The 22,048-nt window shown below is 37.4% G+C and overlaps 2 protein-coding genes and 1 long non-coding RNA gene across 19 annotated transcripts in view; 2 read left to right on the forward strand and 1 right to left on the reverse strand.

Annotated features, from left to right (window-relative positions):
- Positions 1-1,366: 1,366 nt before the first annotated feature.
- Positions 1,367-17,860, reverse strand: acbd5a (acyl-CoA binding domain containing 5a). 5 transcript variants are annotated; one of them, XM_008396512.3, is made up of 14 exons: positions 17,751-17,860; positions 12,136-12,266; positions 7,789-7,909; positions 6,248-6,320; positions 5,406-5,523; positions 5,284-5,316; positions 4,086-4,286; positions 3,850-4,014; positions 3,484-3,563; positions 3,219-3,408; positions 2,740-2,924; positions 2,583-2,639; positions 2,391-2,500; positions 1,367-2,296 (listed from the first exon to the last, which is right to left on the reverse strand). In XM_008396512.3, the coding sequence occupies exons 2-14, from the start codon at positions 12,230-12,232 to the stop codon at positions 2,284-2,286; spliced, it is 1,443 nt and encodes a 480-aa protein (XP_008394734.2). In that variant the 5' UTR covers positions 12,233-12,266; positions 17,751-17,860; the 3' UTR covers positions 1,367-2,283. The 5 variants fall into 5 exon arrangements, with proteins under 5 accessions (XP_008394734.2, XP_008394736.2, XP_017157371.2 ...); XM_008396514.3 differs by having other exon boundaries at positions 12,136-12,269; positions 17,751-17,850; XM_017301882.2 differs by lacking the exon at positions 17,751-17,860 and adding an exon at positions 12,479-12,601.
- Positions 2,415-4,040, forward strand: LOC145549343 (uncharacterized). The gene is made up of 2 exons (XR_014085273.1): positions 2,415-2,504; positions 3,817-4,040. It is a non-coding gene; the product is annotated as an uncharacterized LOC145549343 (long non-coding RNA).
- Positions 12,476-22,048, forward strand: part of abi1a (abl-interactor 1a) — a 52,189-nt gene continuing 42,616 nt past the window's right edge. For 8 of the 13 annotated variants that reach the window (XM_017301879.2, XM_017301869.2, XM_017301871.2 and 5 more), the window contains exons 1-2: positions 12,476-12,602; positions 14,017-14,317. In XM_017301879.2, coding sequence (XP_017157368.1) covers positions 14,201-14,317 — 117 coding nt within the window. In that variant the 5' untranslated portion in view covers positions 12,476-12,602; positions 14,017-14,200. Of the gene's footprint in view, positions 12,603-14,016; positions 14,318-22,048 lie in introns of those variants that run through there. The other 5 variants (XM_017301875.2, XM_017301874.2, XM_017301876.2 and 2 more) reach the window with 5 other exon arrangements.

Consider the following 22,048-nt stretch of genomic DNA (forward strand, 5'->3'; position numbering starts at 1 on the left):
ACAATGCAAATAAAATGTTTGCTACATGATCCGCCTCGTATATCTTTAACATTTTCAATAAACTTTAAATACGTTACATACTTCATTTGTTTCAAGTGTTTCAGAAACTGTTCTCTTCCCTTTCAATGGAAACCAGAAACTAACTCAATTTTATGCAAAGTTGATTAAAAAGTATTTTACTAAAGGTTTAAAACAAGAAGCTAATTTAGAGCTGCTAATATAAAAATGGGAAATTTGTTCATTTTACACACAAGTATCCATGTTGTGGTACAGCTGCTTGTACAGGAAGTTAGAAAAGCAACAGTTTAACTTTCCAATGAGCAGCTGCTTTAAAGCTTTTGCTTAAAGAAACTGAAATAAAAACACAAGATGAGCCAAAATATTAAATATCAATGCCAGGATTTTATGCTGTGGAAAAGGAAAACCTAAAAAAACAGAAAATAAAATTACAAGAAAAAGTCACAATATTACTGGTTTATTTTGGTAATACTGTGACTTTTTTTGTTTTATTTGACTTACTCTCATAAATTTGTTCTTGAATTTTTATATTGTAGTAAAACTTTATTTTCACTTCTCAAAATTTTCTGTTATTCTAATGTCTTTTTTCTCGTAATACTGATTTCATTCTCAAAATTTGACTTTATTCTCGTATTATGACCTATTCTTGTATGAGTTTATTCTCATAATATAAATTTATTCTCATCATTTTATTGTATTTTTTTAGTTTGCCCCTAATTCTGCATCATAAATTCTGTACAGGATTACCTAATAACCAGACATTCAACTAGTTGAGCTCGTTTGGTCAAATGTACAACTAGTGCAGAGTATTTGCAAGTTTGTAGATAAAAATGATGGCTGATAAATCATTTTGAATAAATACACCAACAGCTTGCCATAGAATTGAAGCCTGAATGCTTAAAAGTGAATCAATAGGAGCTTTTAAAGATTTTAATTTGACCAGAAATTCCCTTTGGCACTCTCCAGTTCAGCTTGAGCAACAAAAATAACTGAATCAAGGTTTCTTAATAAAATAGTATCAATTAGGACAAAAGATACTTTAAAAATCTTCCCTTAAAATGGCTAATTTAATGGTTGTAGTCGACTGAGGCTCCCAAAAGACAGCTGGTGTTTTTTAAAATGAAACGTTCTGTAACCAAAGATGAATTTTCTGGCTTAAAATTGGGAGTAAATAAAGCAAAAGCATTAACATATTTATTTTTATCACATCCAAATGATGGTAGAATCATATTACTATAGTTTTTCTACCATATTTTGGGTGAAAATCTGAATATTTATCAGGTCAATTCAACCATTTTTAAAAATTACTACTTGTTTTTTTTATTAAAATAAGCCACATACACTCAAATTATTTGGTCAAAACTTTAATTCAAGCTGTGTTTATCACATGCACACACCACTCTGCACAGGCAGAAAGGGTGAAAAAGCTTGTAGTACATTTTAATAGAAAGGTAAACCATTTTATTATTATTAAATTAGTTTTTCTCTGAAAAGATCAGCTTTAATTAGCACGCCAACCTTTGTAAATATTACATATTAATCTACAGTTAATACAGATGCAATTAAAATATTGCATTTAGGTCTGAACTGTACAGCTACTGTATATAATTTGTACAGAAGTCACTGGTTTGCAAACAGGAAATCAAAATTATGCAAGAAATAAAACAAAAACAATGTCTTTTGTTGCATTTTTTGTTAAACAATCAGCAATTTGAGTAAAATATTCTGATGTTTAGCTGTAATTTGGTCCAAACCCGGAAGAACTGAATGTAATGCCCTCTACATTTTGATGACGAGGCACTTTTTCCTGCAGAATGAAATTGAAAACTTGGACCAACCTGACATAAAGCACATCCTGATATGAAGCAATCTACAACAAAATTATTCGATTTTTACGTCGGAAACTCATTTAAAGCAATAAATATTACCAGGAAAGACTCACATCTCAACACAGTTTTACATTCATTATATGTTTTCTACAGTTTTAATCACATCTTAATATAGCAGCATCTCCTGGGCAGCTAAGAAAATTGTGGAAAATTTGTGCAACGGAGCCAAAGTTAGGGAAATAATCGAGAAGCTACGATAGTTCACAACCGTTCTGAGAAATCAGAAGCATTCGTGTTTCAGCCAAACTCCAGACTTTTCTCTTTCTCTGCTCCAAGGTTCCTTCTTCGAAGTGCAAAAGCAAATTACTTTAATTAGGACGAAAGAAGCTGCAGCCCAACAGTGTAGGGATTCGTTACCGTCTTGCCGTAAACTGCATCAGTTGATTCGTCTGTTTAAATAAAAACAAAACAGTAAATATATCAAACAAGACATTCACAGGAGGAAAAAAAACATTTATTTTTTTTAAAATGAATATATATTACCTTCTTCTTTTCTGGAAGTACAGACGGATGAGCCACTGAACCACAAACGGCCAGATAACGGCAAAGGCCAGACTGGTTGGTGAAATGTCGAAAGGCCACCATGATGGATTCTAGGTGAGAGACACACACACACACACGTTAAAAAATAAAAATGAATAAAGAAACAAAAACAGCAATATGTGATAGAGTTACCCGATTCCTCTTGTTGCCCGGAGACGATCCGTAGGAAGGCAAAGTCACTGATCGAGCCTGAAAACAACAAAGAGGGAGACGAACAATTTTTATTTCACTAGAAATTAAATGGATTCATCCAACTTTCCATCCATCCGTGTTTTGGTTCTGATCTGACCAGGTTGGCGGTTAGAGCCTCCACGGTTCCCATCCTCTCCAAAACGCTCTGGATGTCTTCCTGAACCCGGGCCAGCGCCACCACGATCTGCTCATCCAGGCTGCCTCTGGGCGGTACCGGTCCGGCCGGTTCCGGTCCGTCCCCACTGGGGTGCAGCTGGGATCCCGGAGCGAGGGACCTGGAGCCTTGGAAACAGAAAACGGCCATCGTTAGCGACAGATTTGTGTAGGTTTTTACCGTTTATTAACGAGACAGAGTTTAGCACCAAACTTTCATTTTGAACATAAACAAAGTTTGAAAAGTAAATGGAGATGAAGTTCCATCTGACATCTCATTTTTATTCATTCCAATCTGTCGTAGGATTTTCCCAAAATGTTTTGAATGGATGGATGAACAGATAGATTTATTTCAACCCCCTCCCAGTGTGTTGGTCCCGGTTCTACTGGGCCCACTAAGCTCCCGTCTAACTCTAACTGTACCTGAATGTCCGTCCTCTCCCCGTCCCCATCGGTCCAGCCTCAGAGACACCGTCCCTCCTGTCCCTCCCATCCCTCCCATCTCCCTCTCTTCCCCTCTGCGCCTCGCGGCCCGCGGCGGATCCTGATCTTCCTCCAGGAAGTGGCTGTCCTCTTCCTCCAGGTCGTCCAGAGAGCGGTTCTGCTCAGAGTTCTGGAGCAAACAGAAACCTTCAGTCAGTACCTCACGAAGTCTGACCCAGAGTCCTGTTCTGGGGTTTGGACTCGCCTCTTCCTGGCCGAACTGGTCCACGGAGTCGCAGTAGACTTCGCTGTCAGAGTCGCTGGTCACCTGATTGGTTCTGGTGTCTGGAACATGGAGGACATTTTAGTTCAGATGGAGATTAAACAGAACCGGGCCAGGTGGGTCAGGCCTTTACTGATAAACACAAACTGATCAAATCTATTGATTTATTAATGAATGAATGAACAGACGGACGGATGGAAGGACGGACAGATGGACTGATGGATGGATGGATGGATGGATGGATGGACTGATGGATGGATGGATGGATGGATGGATGGATTAATTAATTGATGGCGGATGTTTCGAACCCATCAGATCCAAAATGGCTGACATTTTGGCTCCACCTACCTGCGTGGTGTCCATTGGTCAGAGGCTCCCTGGCGGAGGCGTCGTGCTCGTCGACGGCTCTCTGATGGCTGCCATTGGCCAGGTGGGAGCCGCCGTTGGACAGCTTCCCGTTCTGGAGCGACGCTTTGTGTCTCCTGGTGGAAATCTTCTTCTTGGGTTGAGTGGCTACAGGAATAAAAACACAATGAGAACCAGGAAATACTCTTCATCTAAAAAAAAGAAGAAATCTGTGTTACCCTTTCTGATCTCCATTGTGTCTTCTTTCCCTTCCTCCTCCTCTTCATCTTCATCCTCCTCCTCTTCCTCCTCCTGCTCCACTTCTTCATTTTGTCTGAGCCTGGCGGGCCGGGTCTCCAGGGTGCCGTTCATCTCCATGTTTCTGATGACGCTTTTCGCAACACTTTTTGATTCCATCGAGTTCAGCATTGTTCCAAATCCTGAACAGAAAAATAGATTTTTATCAAACTCAGCACACAAATCTGAATATCTGATAGCAGAACCAGCGACGAGGGGCCTCAGGAGGCAGGAGGAAAAATGAGAAGAAAAAAAAAGCTAAAATATGGTTAAGTCATATAAATATATATACATATAAATCATAACATCTAATCTATTTTTCAACCATTATTATAAAACACTATAATATCAGTTTTAAATTAAATTACAGCTAAATCTTAGGCCATTATTTTAGGAAGGTGACGATACAGCGGTTTCTCAAAGTGGGGGCCTCCAGTCCTCCAGGGGGCGCCAAGATACAAGACGGAAAAAAATGCTAAAATAAATTTTTCAGAAATGTTTAGCCAATGTTATCATAAAATCTCTACTATTTTTTAATCATCATTACAAAATATAATTTATTGAAATGCTATTTGCCATGCTCATGTTCCTGATTGGTTTCCAGTCTAATGTAAGCTAGTGTTTTGCTCATTAAGCTAGCATAGCAAGCGCATAATTGACAAGATTTTAACTAAAATACACACATTTTTACAAATTAACCAAAGGAACCATCCAGCATTCCTAGAAAAAACCTTAGGAACTCATGTCCAACTAAAATCTGAATTTATGCTAAACGAATGTAATAATTATTAAACAATGGATAAAACAACCCCGCCTCTCGCCCGGAACGTTAGCTGGAGATAGGCACCAGCAACCCTCCCGACCCCACTGAGGGACAAGGGTGTAAAGAAAATAAATAAATAAATAAATAAATAGATAGATGGATAGATGGAACATTATGGTTTTTTTTTTTGCATATTTTGTAGCCAGAAGCTAATGCCATTTAGGGCTTCATAGTAGGAAAAGATTTGGGAACCTCTGTGCTAATCTACTCTTTAATATGTACAACATATAACAGCATTGCTATCAAACACTAAAAGCATACTAGCTAAAATACCACACATATTCTACTCTACATCATGTACGCAGTCGCATACTTGCCTTCCAGTTGCCTAGCAAACTTGGTTAAGCGGGCTGAGCAGATCAAAGGCAAATTGTAAACAGTTAAGTTTCGTTTGCCTGTTTCTGACTCCATTAAAAAAGAAGAGAAAAAAAGAACGCACCTGTGCTCAGGTCCGATATCTGCGTGATTTTTTTCTTCTCGTCAATCAGCTCATAGAACGGTCCGAGGATGCGAAGCAGCTCCTCCACCTCGTCGGTCATCGGCATTCCCTCCAGGATCTGTGGGTTGAACCCAAATTATCGTTTGTTACAAAACCAGAAAAAAATAAGCTACATGTATTTCAAGATTTAAAGACAAATATATTTTGGAGCCAAGAAAACATTTGAAGTTTCGCTTAAAATGTAGGAAGAGACAAATCTTCAGGATCATCACTAGCCATGTTCCTATCAACTTTTTTATACAGATATTGAAGTATCGTATTAGAAAAGGTAGACGGAAATGATAAAATTCAAAATAACTTCAAAAATACTATGCTCTCTTAGGTGGTTTTTGACTTTTACAAAAAAAAGGGCGTTGATGGAAACACATTTGTTGAAAAAGTTTTGAGGTAGCGAATATTCCCATCCACCAATGGATTTGTGCCTTACTAAAGGCACGAAACCCGTCAAAAATCTCACAGAGAGGTGGACTCTTAATTATTTCTGAGATGTATTTTCTCAAAAATGAATTTCAGGTGAACTAGGCACACAACAGAGTGCTTTTAAATCCCTCCATAGGGTGCTGGTTTGCTAGGTCTCTAAATGACACCTCAAACGCCATTTTAAGTTCCTCCTCCTTACTTGACTAATCACTATTTCAATCTTGACTTTCTGAACTCAAACTGAAGCTAGCTGCTAACTAGACAGGTAGATATAAAAATAACTGTCATAAACAGTTTTTAAAACATGATGTTTGCCCACTAAGTTTTTCAGTAATATAAATGTAAAAGTTAAGGAAACCAACCAGCTTCATTTGGTCAACGTAGGCCGCCATCGCTTCTCCTTCAGACATTTCTCCAAGAGAATTCCACGCATCCCTGTTTCACAAATGTGAACAAGTAAAAAAACTAAATAAATAATCCAATGTCGGATTAAATAGCTTTCAAACATCATCAGTTTTGCAAATAATTGTTATTCTATTCAGAGTTAAAGTGAGATTCTTTTCAAGAGATCCAGAAAGTTTTCTTTTTGCCTTTATATCCACACCGCTCTTAAAAATTCCTTAAAGGTGGATTTTTAAAAAATGTCAGCAGAAATATTAATTAAAAATAAATACTCTTTACCAAAGTTGTGCTTGTTTTCTGCTTTTTAAACAGACCAAGTTTACTTAAGGTCAGTGCGTTCCCTGCAATCTGTGGGTCAAAGGCTGAGTGACTAACTATGATTTACAACATTCTTAAGCAAAGAGAGAAAACGTCCACTGCAAAAACACAAAATCTTACTACGTTTTTAATCGGTCTAGTTTCTAGTGCAAATATCTTAGCACAGGATTTCCCAAACTTTTCCATGCAATGGCTGCCACAAAAAGCATGAACCTCTGGAGGAAACGTCAACTTTCATTATGTTTGTATTCACTATTCAGTCATTATTATTGAATGTAATAATACAGTTATTACATTAATTTAGCGTAAATCCCACTTAATTCTTCCTTATTTTTAGATGGCAATGTTTATCAAAATAGTGACTTTATTACCAGATGATACACGTTTTCACCACAATCCCCTCTTTTGATAAGAAAATATGCATTTTTTTATATATATATTAAATAACATCAAATTTTGTTTTATTCCCGCAGTTCTCATGTTATTTTTAGTGGCAGAGTCCTGCAGGGCTGCTGTGGCTCCTTTCGTCTTCTTGCTTTCTCTGTTAGTTTGAAGAGTTTCATGAATTTGACCGGCAGAAATGAGCATCAGAAATAACAATGAAATTAATTATTTTAAATGCATTCTATTTATTTTTAAAGCATGACTGAATAATAGATAAATTTAAGATTGAAACATTTATGGTATTGAATGTTTTTCCCATTTTCCCTCTAACTTTTGCAGCCCCCACTTTTAAATACACTGTCTTAGTACGTTTAAAATAAAGGCAAGTAACTTTTCAGCAGGTAATAGGAGCTTTTCTAAGTCAATAAATCCTTAATATTGAAGAAAAAGTACTAGTTCACTTATAACAGGAAAATGTCTCGTTACAAATAAAATAATCTGCCAAAATTAAGGAGTTTTTAATTTAAAACAAGCTATTTCTCGGTGAAAAGTTACTTTTAGGTTAGTTTTATCTTATTTCAGGTATAGTGAGATATTTGTAATAGAAACTAGAGATAAAAAGTTGGAAAGACTTTGTGTTTTTGCAGTGTCCTGCTTTGTGGGTCAAAGGTCACATTCCAGAGAGCGCAGCTTGAAAAAACGCACAGATGAATCTCCAACTACAGTCGTGTTTTACATGAAAAGCTCAAATAAAAGAGTTTTTATTTCAGTAAAAAAAAACAAAGAGAAATGTACAAACCACTTCGCTTTGCCAACCACGTCCCAGAAGCCGGGTCGGGGAATATTACACGGCCCGATAGTGGCCTGTTTATAGTAACTGTAGAACTTTAGCATCATGTCGTTTGACGGCTGAAAGGGACCTGAAAATAAAAACAACACGTTCACGTAAACTGTGTTTCTAACTGGTGGTAATGTGAACAGAGCTGGAGTGGTGGCCGTGAAGGAGAGGCCGATCTGTGCTGCAGGTCTGCTGCCAAAGTGGATTAGTTAAATCACTCAAGCTGCTGCGGCTCACCTGACACCAGGCTGCAGTTGGCTCTGATTCAGGAGCAAAGTAAAGGGCTATTCCACCGCTTTTAAGGATGCAATCGATACAAAATGGAATATGACACAATAAGTAGATTCAGAAAGAGCAAAATCTCCTGTTTTCCAAGCTGTTCCCACAGATTTTTTACATTTATTTCTTACCAGGTTGCTTTTTTACTACAATAAATCTGAGTATCCTGCAGATCAGAGGCGTCCAAACTCTGACATTTTCAAGTTAGGGAATTCGAGAGCAACATGTTTTATTTATTTATTTTATGAACACACAATATATCAGCACTAAAATCAGTATCGGCTGACATTAGTCATTTTTTGGCATAATGTATCGGTTCGATAAATAAAACTGGGCCGATACTAACAACCCATATTTATTTCCATCTTGTTGCCGTCTGTTTCTGGTGGTTCTTGACCCAAAGGTGTCAAGACAGCAGAAAAATACATTTAATATCGATAAATATCAGTTATCGGCCATAGCAACAACGTTGATATCAAATCAAATTTTCATATTGTGCATAATTTATTATTAGGCCCGAGCAGCTAAGCGCTGCGAAGGCCTATTGTAATCGTGCTGTAAATTATTAGGCCCGAGCAGCTAAGCGCTGCGAAGGCCTATTGTAATCGTGCTGTAAATTATTAGGCCCGAGCAGCTAAGCGCTGCGAAGGCCTATTGAAATCGTGCTGTAAATTATTATTATTATTATTCTTATTCTTCCGCCAAATGAATTGGCTTTTTGGGGGCTTTATCATATTCAAAAACTCACCAAACTTGGCGGGCTCATAGAGCCCGGTGAAAATTTACGTATTTTAAGGTCCTCGCAAAAATCGCACAAGAAACGGCTCAAGGGCGCCCCCTAGAAACTTTCAAAAGACCCTTTTCTATTCACTTACTTTATCGTAGAGACTTGAAATTCGGTACAGTTGTAGAGCTCCCCAAGACACTCAGAATTTACAATTAATGTCATAGTGCCAGTATCCCAGGAAGTCGGCCATTTTGGATTGAAGTTCCGATTTTGAGCCCATTTTGGCCGTTTACACACGTCGCATTTGATCGAACTCCTCCTAGGGATTTCGATCGATCGGCTTCAAACTCGGTCAGATCGTTTATAAGGCATGGCCCATTCAAAGTTATCAAATTCGTGAGTTTTCGAGCATGTTGAAGGGGTCGTTCCAGGGGTCAAAGTTCACCGACTCAACAGAATGTAATAAACTGTTATATCTCTTACAAATAAACTCACAGAGCCACCAAACTTTCTGTGTGTGATCACCTTTGGATGACCTACGAGACCCAGTTGTGAAATTTTGAGATTACCTAAGCCACGCCCCCTTACAACAGGAAGTGTCATGTTTTTCTGCGAACGTTCACTATCTGACCCCTTTCACCTAATCAACATGAAACTGTGTCCACAGACAGAAGACATGTTGGTGTGTCAGGGTGTCCAACCCCGTTTGGTTTGGATGCAGCAGGTGGGTGTGGCGGCGTGGCGAAGTCACCTTTAACGCCGTCTCCTTACGTTTGGCCTTGAATTCCACAGTTTAAAGCCCAGCTGCACCAAACTCACTAGGTTTGATCTTTGTGGGCCACACCACAGGAATCCAGTGTGATTTTTGGTGGGCGTGGCCTAATGTCTCAACAGCGCCCCCTTGAAGATTTTAAATAATCAGCCCCAAGCCATTGTTTAACCTAGAATTATGAAACTTGGTACACTTGTGTATCGTGTCAAGACCTACAGAAAAGTCTCCTGGAGCCATGGTCCAAACCCAACAGAAAGTCGGCCATTTTGGATTAAATTCGCCATTTACTGTTTTTCACAGACGTATTTGATCAAACTCCTCCTACAGCGTTTGAGATACAGACTTCAAACTCAGTCAGCAGAGTTGAGACATTAAAGGTCTAAAGTTATCACAGGAATTTTTGTATGTGAAAGCATGTGGGCGTGGCTAAGTGCCAAACTTTGACTATTCGCCAAAAAATATCAAAGTGAAATAACTTCAACATATAAGGTGACAGCTGCTTCAGACATCCTATGTCTCACTAGTGACCAACCCTCATTACATTCTCATGGTCAGATGATGATGTAACCTTAGCTCCGCCCACTTTTGACAAGAAGTCACCTGTTTTTTCTACTGTATGTTTTATTTTTACTGAGTAATACATATGGAATTAATCTTCTAACACCTGACATTATATTACCTGATGAGGAACTGTGATGATAAACTCTGACTCATGGGGGCGTGGCCAACTGGCTGTCCTTCGCCATATGCATAAAATTGTCTCTGAATCAAACACGCATCTTCCGATTGGCACCAAACTGGATACGTTTGACCTGTGCTCAATGCTAAAGAGCCCAACGGCTTTGAATTGTGATTTTACTCTACAGCGCCCCCTAGACTATCCCATCATCAATATCTCCTCTCTACATCGACCGATCTGCTCCAAATTTGTGGTGTGTCCTCAGGGAACCATGCCGAAGTGAACGGTTCGAACTGCCTGGCGGAGGCGCGCCTCAACTGTGCGAAAGGGTACGCGGTGGCAGGCGGGCGGCGGTGCTGGGTCCCCCGCGGTGGCTATAGGCCGGAGCGGCGCTTGGCTGCTCGGGCCGCTTGAGGCTCCGCGGAGCTTTAATTATAATTACAACTGAAAAGATTTATTTTCAAAGACATTTGTTGTCTTTATCACTTTAATAAATTACCAAATAGACAATATTTTAATAAAATAGTCTACTTTTTAAAGAAATGAAATCTATAAATCATTGTGGTGCTAAATATAAACAGGGTCTTGCACAGTTGCTGTATTATTTTCCCAAAACTACGAGGTTTATTATTTATTTTTGCAACAAAGTGTAATAAAAGAAAGCAGAAATAAATACAAATTAGATTTTATTTGTAAAAATCTTAAATTAATTGTAAATTCAATCTTTTCTTGAATTGTGGAGCGAGGGGTCAATCAAAATCATCAAGAGGGCTGCAAACGGCCCACGGGCCACACTTTGGACATCCCTGCTGTAGATAGCAGGTGTTGCACTTTGCCCCGTTGATTCTGTGTTTTACAGATTTAGTAAGAAATGCTGGCTGATTTAATCCTTGTGAAAAGTCCATCTAATGCAGGTTTGTGATTTTATTTGAACTAAGTTTTTGGAGATGAGTTTGAACTTTTGGTCAATATTGGCAACAACAAACTGCCAGATTCTGCAGTGAACTGTGCAGAAAGTTTAATGTACAGTGCAAAATGCAAAAACTTAATTTTATTTTCTTCCTTTATGCAAAGTCTGCTGGGATTCTGAGTGTCCAACCACATAAAAAAGACCAAAACTAACTGATATAAACATTGTGATCTAACTGATATAAACATTGTGATCCTAAAATTTAAAATTATACTCACCAAAATAGAAACAAAACTGTATTTATACAAACATTTCTGAATTCACAATGTTTTTAAAGAATCTTTCCTCAGATTAAAACATTTCAAGTTTTTCATTTGATGCTCTTAATTAATAGAAGTTTTTTTAAAAAAAATCAAGACTTGTGGTTTGCAAATAGAAATCTGCAAAGTGTGGTATGCATGTTTATTCAAATCCCTTAAATAAAATCTAGTAGAAATAAGACAAAACTAACTAATGCAAAGCTTTTCAGCAAGAAATGTGAGCTTGTTTCACATAATTAATTCCTAAATGTGAATAAAAGAAGATCTTGTTCTGATACCAGAGTTTGACTATATGTAAACTGAACTCACATTTTTGTAAAGCGCGTTTAGGTTTTGTAAATTTCTACTATATAAACAAACTGAATTGGATACGTTTTTGTTTGATAAATAAGTAAACAGCAATAATAAGCTACCGTGCGTTGGTATGTAGTGTAAAATACATTCACGTTAGTCAATGTGTTCGTTCTGGAGCACATTTTCTGTGAAATTTGAGAAATAGCCCTTTATTCCACCACTAACTCGAAAGTCAGCTGAAGAGTCGCTCAACCTGACCAGTTCTGACTTAAAGTCCTTCTGAACTGGTCAAGCTGGCAGCGGAAGTCGCTGGTGGTCTTTACTCACCGTTCGGGGGTAAACTCTTGATGACTTTCACCGCGGCTTCGAACCTTTTCTGGGTCAGACGTTTCTGCTCCTCCGCGCTGATACTCTCCACCTCCATGTTGGTGTCGGTCGGTGACAGCTAGCAGGGAATCCTGCTTTACAAACAGCAACAAACACAAAACAAACACAGATCTGGGAGTTAGCAGCCTCTGTCTTGACCGACAGTAAGAGGATTCGACCAGCTGAGTATGTAGGACACAGCAACTCTTCTGCGGCGCAGCGTCAGTTGCGCCACTTCTTGACGCTAAATTCCAAAATGACGTGAAAACGGTCAAAGTAAAAACTTTAAAAAGACATCACGCACCTTTCAGCTTAATGTTTATCCAGCCGTCAAAACGCAACTTGTCCTTAGCCCTGAGATAGACGCCATGAACAGCAGATAAAGCTAAGCCGGAGTGCATCATGGGAGCTGCAGTTTTCTTCCAACGGTAAGTCCTACAAACACCATAACTCTCAGGTTTCGCCCGAAAACGGGCTCCTAAAAAGGTAGTTTATAAAGGTTTCAGTGAGCGGATTTTACGGATATAAAAGTTAATTTTATTCTATGTACAAAAAAAAATGGTTCCCAATTTTTTAAAAGTCTTTTTTTCCCCGTGTAAATTTCACTTTTGCTAACGCATACTAGCTTGGAACTACACATCCCAGCATGCTCTGTACGGCATCCTATTTTTTCCCCAGATCGAACCGTGATAGGTGACCTCGAAAGAAAAGTTAGAATTCTCACTCTGTCTGTTTTAGAGAAATTCTAAAAGGTAGTGAAATTTAATAATTTGAGCAAAATACTGAGACTGATGTAAAAAAGTAATCATATTTTATATGTACATGTTTTATAGACATATAGAAGAGCATGTTTAAACAATGCATATCTTTGAAATATATTGACTTGTCTTTAAATGTCTTTATATTTTATTTTATTAATGTTTTGTTTTATTCTTTACAACACAGAACTGTGGTTGTACAAAATAAAATAAATAATAGTAACTCTTATTTTATTATATACTTATTATTAACATATTTATTACTATTATTACTATATTATTTTTGCAATAATATAGCAATAATAATAATAATAACAATAACAATAGGAATATCAGACTCAAGGAATTTGCAACAGAGTCTGATTACTTTTTTAAACAATGTATATAATGTGCATGTGTATTGAAGATTAAGAAAAACATTATGAATACTTTAATCGTGATTGTATTTTAAGCTTGATTTGTATTTGATTTGGAAAGTTTGTGTGATTCTATTTGTTTAATAAATTAGTAATTGTTTTGCCTCTATACTGATATATAGGGTAGAGTGTCACAAAATCATTGGGAAGGAGAAAACTTGTTGATGATGTCATTTTTATGTATATTTCTGAATAGGCACCTAAATTACACAGCCGTACTGTACTGTGACTGCAGGGGGCGCTCTTTCTTTGTCTCAGTTTCTTTCACTACATACTAAATGCAGAATAAAAACATATAAACCAAACACACAGTTCTGAAGTTTGGATGAGAAGACTTTTTAAAAATGCATATTGCAATTGGAGACCATGAAAACACTTCACCCTATACAGGTAGTGATGTCACAGAATAAAACGTGAACCCCGATTGCGTAAAGTGAACCAGACTGTAATAGTGCGCTTTTATTATTTAGAATATAAAAATGTGACCAAATTTGAATTATTTGTACTTGATCACAATGAAGAGTTTTAGTTTTCAAAATCTGAAAAACAAAACAAATTTTGAATAAGCAGTTTCTGACAAGAAACTCATGCCAAAGCGATAATGGAACCTGAATGGAACGGTTGGTGGCGTTAATCCACATCTGAGTGACACCTCTTTCTCAACACAGAAGATCTTCGAATTGAGTTTACGCCAAATCGGGGCCAGGAATCCCACAATACCAGGCGGAGGAGGAGGAGGAGGAGGGCTTCTTTTTCTTTTTTTTCCCCGAGTCAGAGCTGTGGACTGGTGGCTGTTTCAATCAGAGGGAAGGCAGAGAGAGGGAAGGGAGGCTCTGCAGGGAGAGATGTAAGATGGCAGAGCTACAAATGTTGTTGGACGAAGAGATTCCGGCCGGGAAGAGAGCGCTGGTGGAGAGTTACCAAAACCTGACGAGAGTAGCCGACTACTGCGAGAACAATTATGTCCAGGTGAGAAAGTTTATTTTTATTTTCATTTATGTTAGCAGGCCGACACTTTTATCCCGTTCTCTCCGCGGTTGGAGAGGTTGTTGGGACAGGAAATGCGGATACAGAAACTACTCCCGGGAGCAAATTCAGCTCGAAAAGCTTCAAGTTTTAATAAAAATTCTAAAGATGGTGCATTTATGGCCGTCGGACGTTTTAGTTTTTGTGATTTTGATCAAATGTTCTCCGTTTGAACACGGGGTGTGTCTACTTTTTTTTTTTTAAGTCATTGAACTGGGTTGGTTTAAAACTGCTCCCACTCTCACCACTGATGATAACGAGGCCCATTTGATTTTACATCAAACGCTACTCTTGTTTATATATATATATATATATATATATATATATATATATATATATATATATATATATATATATATATATATCCATCCACCGGACATGTTGAAAGAATATTATAGCTTTTTTGTCTGGTAGTTGTGGTTATATTTATTTTAGTTGTCAGCAAAATTATGAGCCTGCTAGTCAGCTCTTTGTAGGGTCGTTAAACACACCATTTAATACCACAAAAACAGTTAAAGTCTCCACAGGGAGCCCATTACAGTAGTGGTATGATAATGTCTACAATATTAGACCTGTAAGTACCATGTTTGAGCGTGGCTTTTTACTGTTGCTGCATTATTTTAATGCGTACTTAAAGCTACTGGTCAGACTTTTCTGTCAAATCAGTCAAAAATCAGTTTGTTACATATGCAACAATATGTCAAAGCTGTTTTACTGGAAATGGTTCTTTAATCAAAAAATTCCCAATAAACAAGATTCCACTAGCAAATGATGGTGGTGACATCACAGAAGGCAACTAATGACTTTATTTCAAAATGTTTGTTTTCTAGATTTTTTTTTCTTCAGAAATTTGCTGCTTCAGGTATTTTGCTCCTCCCCCACCTGTTGCTGTTCACTCCTCGTTCATAGGAAAGAATAATTAGGTTGAAACACCATTAATCGTACAATTTTTGACTTGTTTAACTCCGATTGTTGAACGGCAAAGTTTTCATATGGTTAAAAATATATATTTAATAATATAAAATATTATTAAATGCATCATATCTAAGACATTCCACCATTTTTGGTTTGTAAACACTTCAGCTAACTTTGATGCAGTCTTTAAGTGGAATAATATCTCATTGATCTGCAGAGAAGGAGATAAGTTGTTTAGGTAAATTAATCTGCATTTTCACTCTATGCATTATCACCAGTGGAAAATCATGTACCTATATAAGGAAATGCAAGCAGAAAATAACTTTTACTTATTTTAAGGATGCAAAATAAGTACAGCAACAAATCAGATGGAAAAATAATCTGTTTTATCTCAGTCTTTGTCGCTTTTGGTCTAAATATCAACGTCAGCGACTGAATTCATAAAGTCTTCCAGGATCTTTTTGTTATTTTGCTTCATCTCCCTGTTGTGATGTCATTGAACCAAATATATACAAAGAAGTTTTTTAAATGTGCCATTTAAAAACAGATTTTCTGAAATCCTGCAATGGAGTCATATTTTATTGTGCAGTTGTGAATGTATTAGTGGGAAAATAATAAAAACTTGAACTTGGATTTTTGAAAGGTTATTAAATGGTTATTTTACGTGTTAAAGTTTTGACTTTATTATTATTATTATTATAAAATTAATTTAATCTTGTTTAGCCTGTTGATAAATTTGATTTACTAAATTGTCTTTTTTTAATCTATATTTTTATATTTATTTGGCCTTAAACTCAAGCTATTACTGGTGGATGGGTAGTCAATTAAGGTAAATAAAAGCTCTTCTCTATGGGAACAGAAATTGCTGTCCACATTGGAAAATGTATGCATTAATTTAATTTTAAGGCAAATTCTGGAGCAAACCTGAGCCATAATGTTGTGTTTTCAATGTTGATCCAGTACATTTCTTCATAATCTACTCACACATTCAGCCAGTTGTGTCTTGGTGCTGTATTGGTATTTTCTTTCTAAACAGGAACCCAACATATCAGCTACAGAGGGTGTGTCCATTCCAGTGGTACTCCCCAAGGACTCCCTGTAATTTATTTAGTTTCCTTCCTCGTCCTGGGATTGTGTGTTTTTCTTTCTTTTTGTTGTTGATCCATTCCTTACCAGACAACAACCAAAACAGTTTCATTTTCTCATGAGCCCAATGTGGGAGATTTCCTTGTTGTGGAATCACCTCATCTGACTGAAACATGAAACCAAGACGTTGCAATCTGAATTTCCCACAAGTATGACACAACTCTGGGAGAACTGGGTCCGTTTTGACTCTTTGTTGGGAGTGTTAGTATCTGTCATGCTTAATGTTTAACAGGAAGTGTTATCTTGTACTTTGTGCTGCTCAAATAATCTGTTGATTTCCCACATGTAGTGTTAAGTTTCTTTCCTGACTGTGTTACTTAAAATTTTATGTTTTTAAATTACTTATCAGATCTGCACAAACCCGAAAGGCTTTTGTAGTTCTTCTTTGCATGTTTAATAGTAAAAAAAAAAAAAAGAGTGAAGTCTCATGTTCCAGGGCAATCTGCTTTAAGTAAACATACAGAATTACAACGTGTAAAACAAAGTAAGTCATATAAATCAATCTAATCATCTTGACAAGATGGAATAAAATAAACGAGAACACCAATAAAACATTTAGAGCAGGAATAGTCGTGTAATTATGCTTTCTCCATTGACCTTGGAACATGTTTAAAAGCTTTTAGTTAAATTAAACTGCACAGTTTAGGTATGTATTCCAAGTATATGGAGCATTGTTGCAGAAAAAGAAAGTCTTTGTCTCCAAGTTTTGCACGACTGTTTACATAGAATATACAAGTACAATATTACAGTAGGTTAATATTACAGTAGGTTAATATTACAGTAGGTTAATCTGGCACATCAAAATTGTTGAAATAAAAGAAAAAAAATCTCTAAATTGAGCACATTTGATCAGGACATGGGGGAGAATACCGAGTAATTGTTTTAACCCTCCCGCATTCCGCGTGAACTTTTTACCCTGCGCTTTTCCGTTTGTTTTTTTTCTTCTTCTTCGTGACCGGAAATCTCCATATCTTCCCCGTTGTTCGACGTGAAATCCCCTGCGCTCTTCCCTCGTCAGCGGGAGGGTTAAGTATTTCATTAGGGATATACAGCTATCCACAGATGTGTAAAAAGCCTTAACCCTTGTGCGTGCGAGGACTGAGGCAAATGATACAAGAGATACGGGTGTGGGGTCGGTTGGACCCCATTTGTAAACACAAGGGTTAAAATAAAACGAGCTTCTTTTTTTAGCAGCATAGCGGACTTCCGGTTTTACCGACAGCGGCGGTTGTGGACCACAACCACTTCGAATACTTGAGACCTACTCTAAAAACGCGTATAACTGCATTTTTAATAGTTCAAACACAAAACGTACCTTAATATCCACATTTGAAGCCGTCTTTTAGCTCTACTGCAGAAGCTAGCATCAACGGTCATCTTAATCTCTGCCCTTCGAGGATCAGCCAATCGGCGCCAAGAAAAAATGAGTGCCTCTCCTGGATTGGTTGCTTTACCTACACCAACCAATAGCGTGTTAATTCCGATTTTAGCTTACCAGACAACATTTTTTAAAACGTTGAAGAAACCTGTGATTTTTCGAAAATAAAGTACCTTAATTTCGAATAGACATATAAAAATAGAAGAAAAGCCTTTTTTAAAGCACATTTATTAAATGGAACAAAAATATAACTAGTTCCTTTTACAAAATAATTTCATATATATATATATATTTTTTTTTTTAAACCTTTTTTTAATCAAACAATTTTCTGCTAAATGCCACTTTGATTTCAGATTAGATTGAAATTCAGATTTTTGGAAGTTGTTATGGGGGATCTGTAATACTGTGGGATTTTTTTTTCTTTCATGGCATTATGAACTCTTTGACATAAGTGGACATTTAAAAAAAAGATAAGTCTGGTAGTTTGTGGTAGAAACTTTTCAAATAGTGATCCAAAAGTTATGGTTAAAAGGTTCAGTGGACATAAATTCTCCTCCGTTCCTTTAGAAAACCTGTGGGGGGAGTGATTATTGTTTAAACAGAAAACAAAACACTGTTGTTTAAAAGCCAGTGTGATGAGGTTTGATTGCTCTGACAGCAACAGCGGGAAGTAAAAAATCATAAAATGCTATGAAGCTGTCGTCATAAACCTGTACATCTCTGTAAATAATCAACTTGTTTTGTAATAGTTTATTTTAGAATTGGCACAGAGAGTGAGAGGCTGTTTTTTTTTTTTTTTTTTATTCTGTAAAAGTCACCACTTTGATGCGGCTACGGTTTTGGTCCATTAATAGAAACCCTGATCTCCCCTGAGAGCCACAGTCAGAGCTGAAAAATGTGCCAGAAAATCATTGTAGCTAAGTGCAGAACAGCAGGGTGGGGGATCATGTTGCCGCTGATGTAAAATTAGCTCCAACTTTTCGTGCAAAAACACCTCAATCTGAGCGCTGACGCTCAAAAAGAAGCAGGATTTCAAGCGTTTTGTGTGTCAGAATGAGCCCTCTCTCTTCTGACTCTACACTCTGCAGATCTACATGTCTCGTCTCGTTCAGCACTCCTCCCTCCTGCGTTCCCATCCCTTCTTCTCTCGCTCTGCGTTCCTGTCACGGAGGCCGTGCTTGAGCTGCAGCATTCAGGAAGCTTTCACACCTGACAGTCCGGTAGATTCGGTTTATTGGAGACCAAAATGTGCCAAACGATATAAACCATTGAAAAAAACTGTTCAGTCCCTCGCCCACGGTGACCGCAGATCCTTAAAAAGTCTGAAATTCACGCATCAAAAAGTAAGGCTGTAAAATGTCTTAAATTCATTAAAATAAAATTTACATGGGCTTTAAATGGTTAATCACAGGTCTTAAATTTAATCTTGGCAAGGCTATTTGATCAAATATTCTATTTTTTTTCTGTCTCGCAGGTATTAACTTATTCTTGTACAACTTTGTTCTCAAAATATTGACTTCATTATCCTGTTATTACGACTGTATTCTCATTATGTCGACTTTATTCTCAATGTTATGACTTTATTCTCATACAGCTTTTTCTAATACTATGACTTTACGATACTAATACAAATTTAGTCTCAAAATATTGTGACTTTATTCTTGTATTATGACTCCTCATATTCGTGTACATCTTCTTGTAACATTATGACTTTATTCTCATAATATTTTGACTTTATTCTTGTATTTTTATGACTTTTGTAATTTTATTGTATTTTTTATTTTTTGTGCGGCCCCAATAATCCGTCCTACTGTCAGGCAAAAGGTTGAGTCACAAGCAGACCGACCCTTGCTAGCATTCCAGCTAGCTTTATTTGCATCTATGAGTAAATTCAAATTTATCGCCAGTTGGCGTATTATGTTTCTATGGAGATATAAGTCTTAAATCCCATTCATAATTGTCTTAAAAAGTGTTAATCAGTTGTCGGATTTCTCTTTTGTCTTTGGTATAAAAAAAAAAAGGAGCCACTTCTCTCACTAGCGCTAGACTCTTGCGTTTTTTTGGTTATATTTACCCAGAATGCCCTGTGTTTTAGTCCGCTTCCTGATTTTGGAGCGATCTTCGGTCTGATTGGCATATACACTTGCAGAGTTCACTTTTTAGACCAGAGTTTGGATGTTTGGATCGATTACGCATTCACATCTCCCCAAACGAACCAAACCTTCTAGATAAACGGGCTGGAGTTTGATTAAAGCGGACTAATTGGTGTAAACACCAACTTTCTCCACTGACTATGGGTTTCAGGCTGCGTGTGGTAGACGTATGACACACAGACTGGTCAGAGTGATGTTTCCTGTTTGGTTCTCTGGAAATGCCTTCCGTCTTTGTCAGGAAGTGGGTTAATAATAGAGACAGACACTCAGCCACCCGCTTTAAGACTCTTGTACATGGATTTTCTGATCAGGGTTTTATTATAAATATTTTCCTGTTTGTGTCAGATGTGTGTGTGTCATGTTTTTGGAGAGTGTGTGGTTTAACCTCTGTGACAAAGACGAACAGACTGCATGCAAAGTGGCCACCTGGCTGCGTTGGTAGGACAAACCGAGGACTTGTGCTCATAGTCAAAACAATTTTACTGTGAAACTATTTTGACGCCATGTTTCTACCTCTTGCCATCTTTCCCGCTTTTTGTCCTTCCTTGAGTCCTACATCCGCTACCCCCTTCTTTATATTCTTATGCTTCAGTCCTTTTCTTTCTTTCCTTCAATACCTTCTTATTTTACACCTTAGTTGTTTTTTTGTTGTTGTTTTTTTCAATTTCCAGCTCTAAATCTCAGCAGTTTGTCTGATGTGGTTTCAGTGTTTTGCAGGCGGTAGATGGAAAAGTAGGAATGGGGAAATGGAAGTGTGATGTGGTAACCAGAAGGTCATAAGTCTGACTTTGCTGAAGCAGCAGAATGCTCATGAGGTTTCTGTTTTTACACATTATGTCATTGGTGAAGATATATATATATTTTTTTTAAAGAATCATTTTTACTTGCAGATTTTTGTTCTTGTTTGGGATTTTCTAAAACAAGTTTAAATTCACTGTCTAGTTTCTCTGATTTACATAAGTTGACAATTAGACAAAAGTGCTCAAATAACCACTAATATTTGGTTAATGTCCATCTCTAGTTATAGAGACTGTGCTTTCATTGTGGCTGGTGTGGTAAAGTTCACTTAAGTGGTTGGTTTCCTCCTGGCTCTGACATCACTTTTAGTCCAGATATTTTCAATACAACCATCCCAGAAGCTTGATGTTTGCCTGCTTTACCAAAACAAACCGGTTTTGGTGCTCATTTGGGATAACTGCTCTAAAATCCTACCATCACCATGCGTTATAGTTTTTACTCTATGTCTGAAATCCTCATTTTGACTTTTCTAAAGTTACCGTGGAAGTTCACCTATTAGCGGTTAAGTTTCTGTGGATTTTTCTGTGAAATGTATCTCGTAGTTATCCGTAAAACATTCACATATTTATGGAAACTCCTGCCGCGCAAGTTACTCAGCAGGTTGTTGCTAGGTAACCAAAGAATGAGAGTTGCTTGGTAACCAATGAGTGAGGGAGTTGGTTGATGCCACCAGTTTTGCTTAGCTAGCTGCGAGAGGTTGAGCAGCTAGTCTATCCTCTGCCTAAAACTCTCAGAATGCTGTGCGGTTTTAGGTTGGAGTTAAGTGAAATGACTGAATATTCAATCAAATAAATTATCTATTGATATTGATGTGTCTATTGTGATGTACGTTGTTAATTTATTGTCCAGTCATGATATTGGATTAAAAATCAAACATACTTTCTTGATCCCAAAGGAAACATAAGTGATAAAAGCAAAGCAACCGTTGTTTAGGATGGTGGTTTCCTAGCTACAGGCTAATTTACAAACCCAGGCCTTGGTTGGAAATTTCTAAAAGACAGCAAAATTGTTTCAAAATGTTGGACGGATTTATCAGCTACCGATGTTGCAGGCTATACCTGTTTGGTTCTGGTTTCCCAGTGTAATTAATGCAGTTTTTTTACTTGTCTGAGTGTGATAAATGTGTATTTAGTTTTTCTTCTCATCTTACTTGCCATTAGCTTTTTTTCATCCTTCCTCCATCTCTTTCCGCAATGTGGGCTGTTTTTATTGTGCCCTGCGGCTCTCTGCCGACCATTCAGACCCATCCATCCTTTCAGCCGACCAGAGTTGGTTTGGTCCAAG

Source organism: Poecilia reticulata, chromosome 20 (genome assembly GCF_904066995.2).
Source record: "Poecilia reticulata chromosome 20, P_reticulata-male-v2, whole genome shotgun sequence".
Taxonomy (NCBI): domain Eukaryota; kingdom Metazoa; phylum Chordata; class Actinopteri; order Cyprinodontiformes; family Poeciliidae; genus Poecilia; species Poecilia reticulata.

Coding starts and splice junctions, on each gene's coding strand:
- acbd5a (XM_008396512.3), bottom strand. CDS start 12,232: ATGGAGGTGGAGAGTATCAGCGCGGAGGAGCAGAAACGTCTGACCCAG. Junction 5,524..6,247: donor ACGTTGACCAAATGAAGCTG/GTTGGTTTCCTT, acceptor TTCAACCCACAG/ATCCTGGAGGGAATGCCGAT. Junction 4,287..5,283: donor GTTTGCTAGGCAACTGGAAG/GCAAGTATGCGA, acceptor TTTTCTGTTCAG/GATTTGGAACAATGCTGAAC.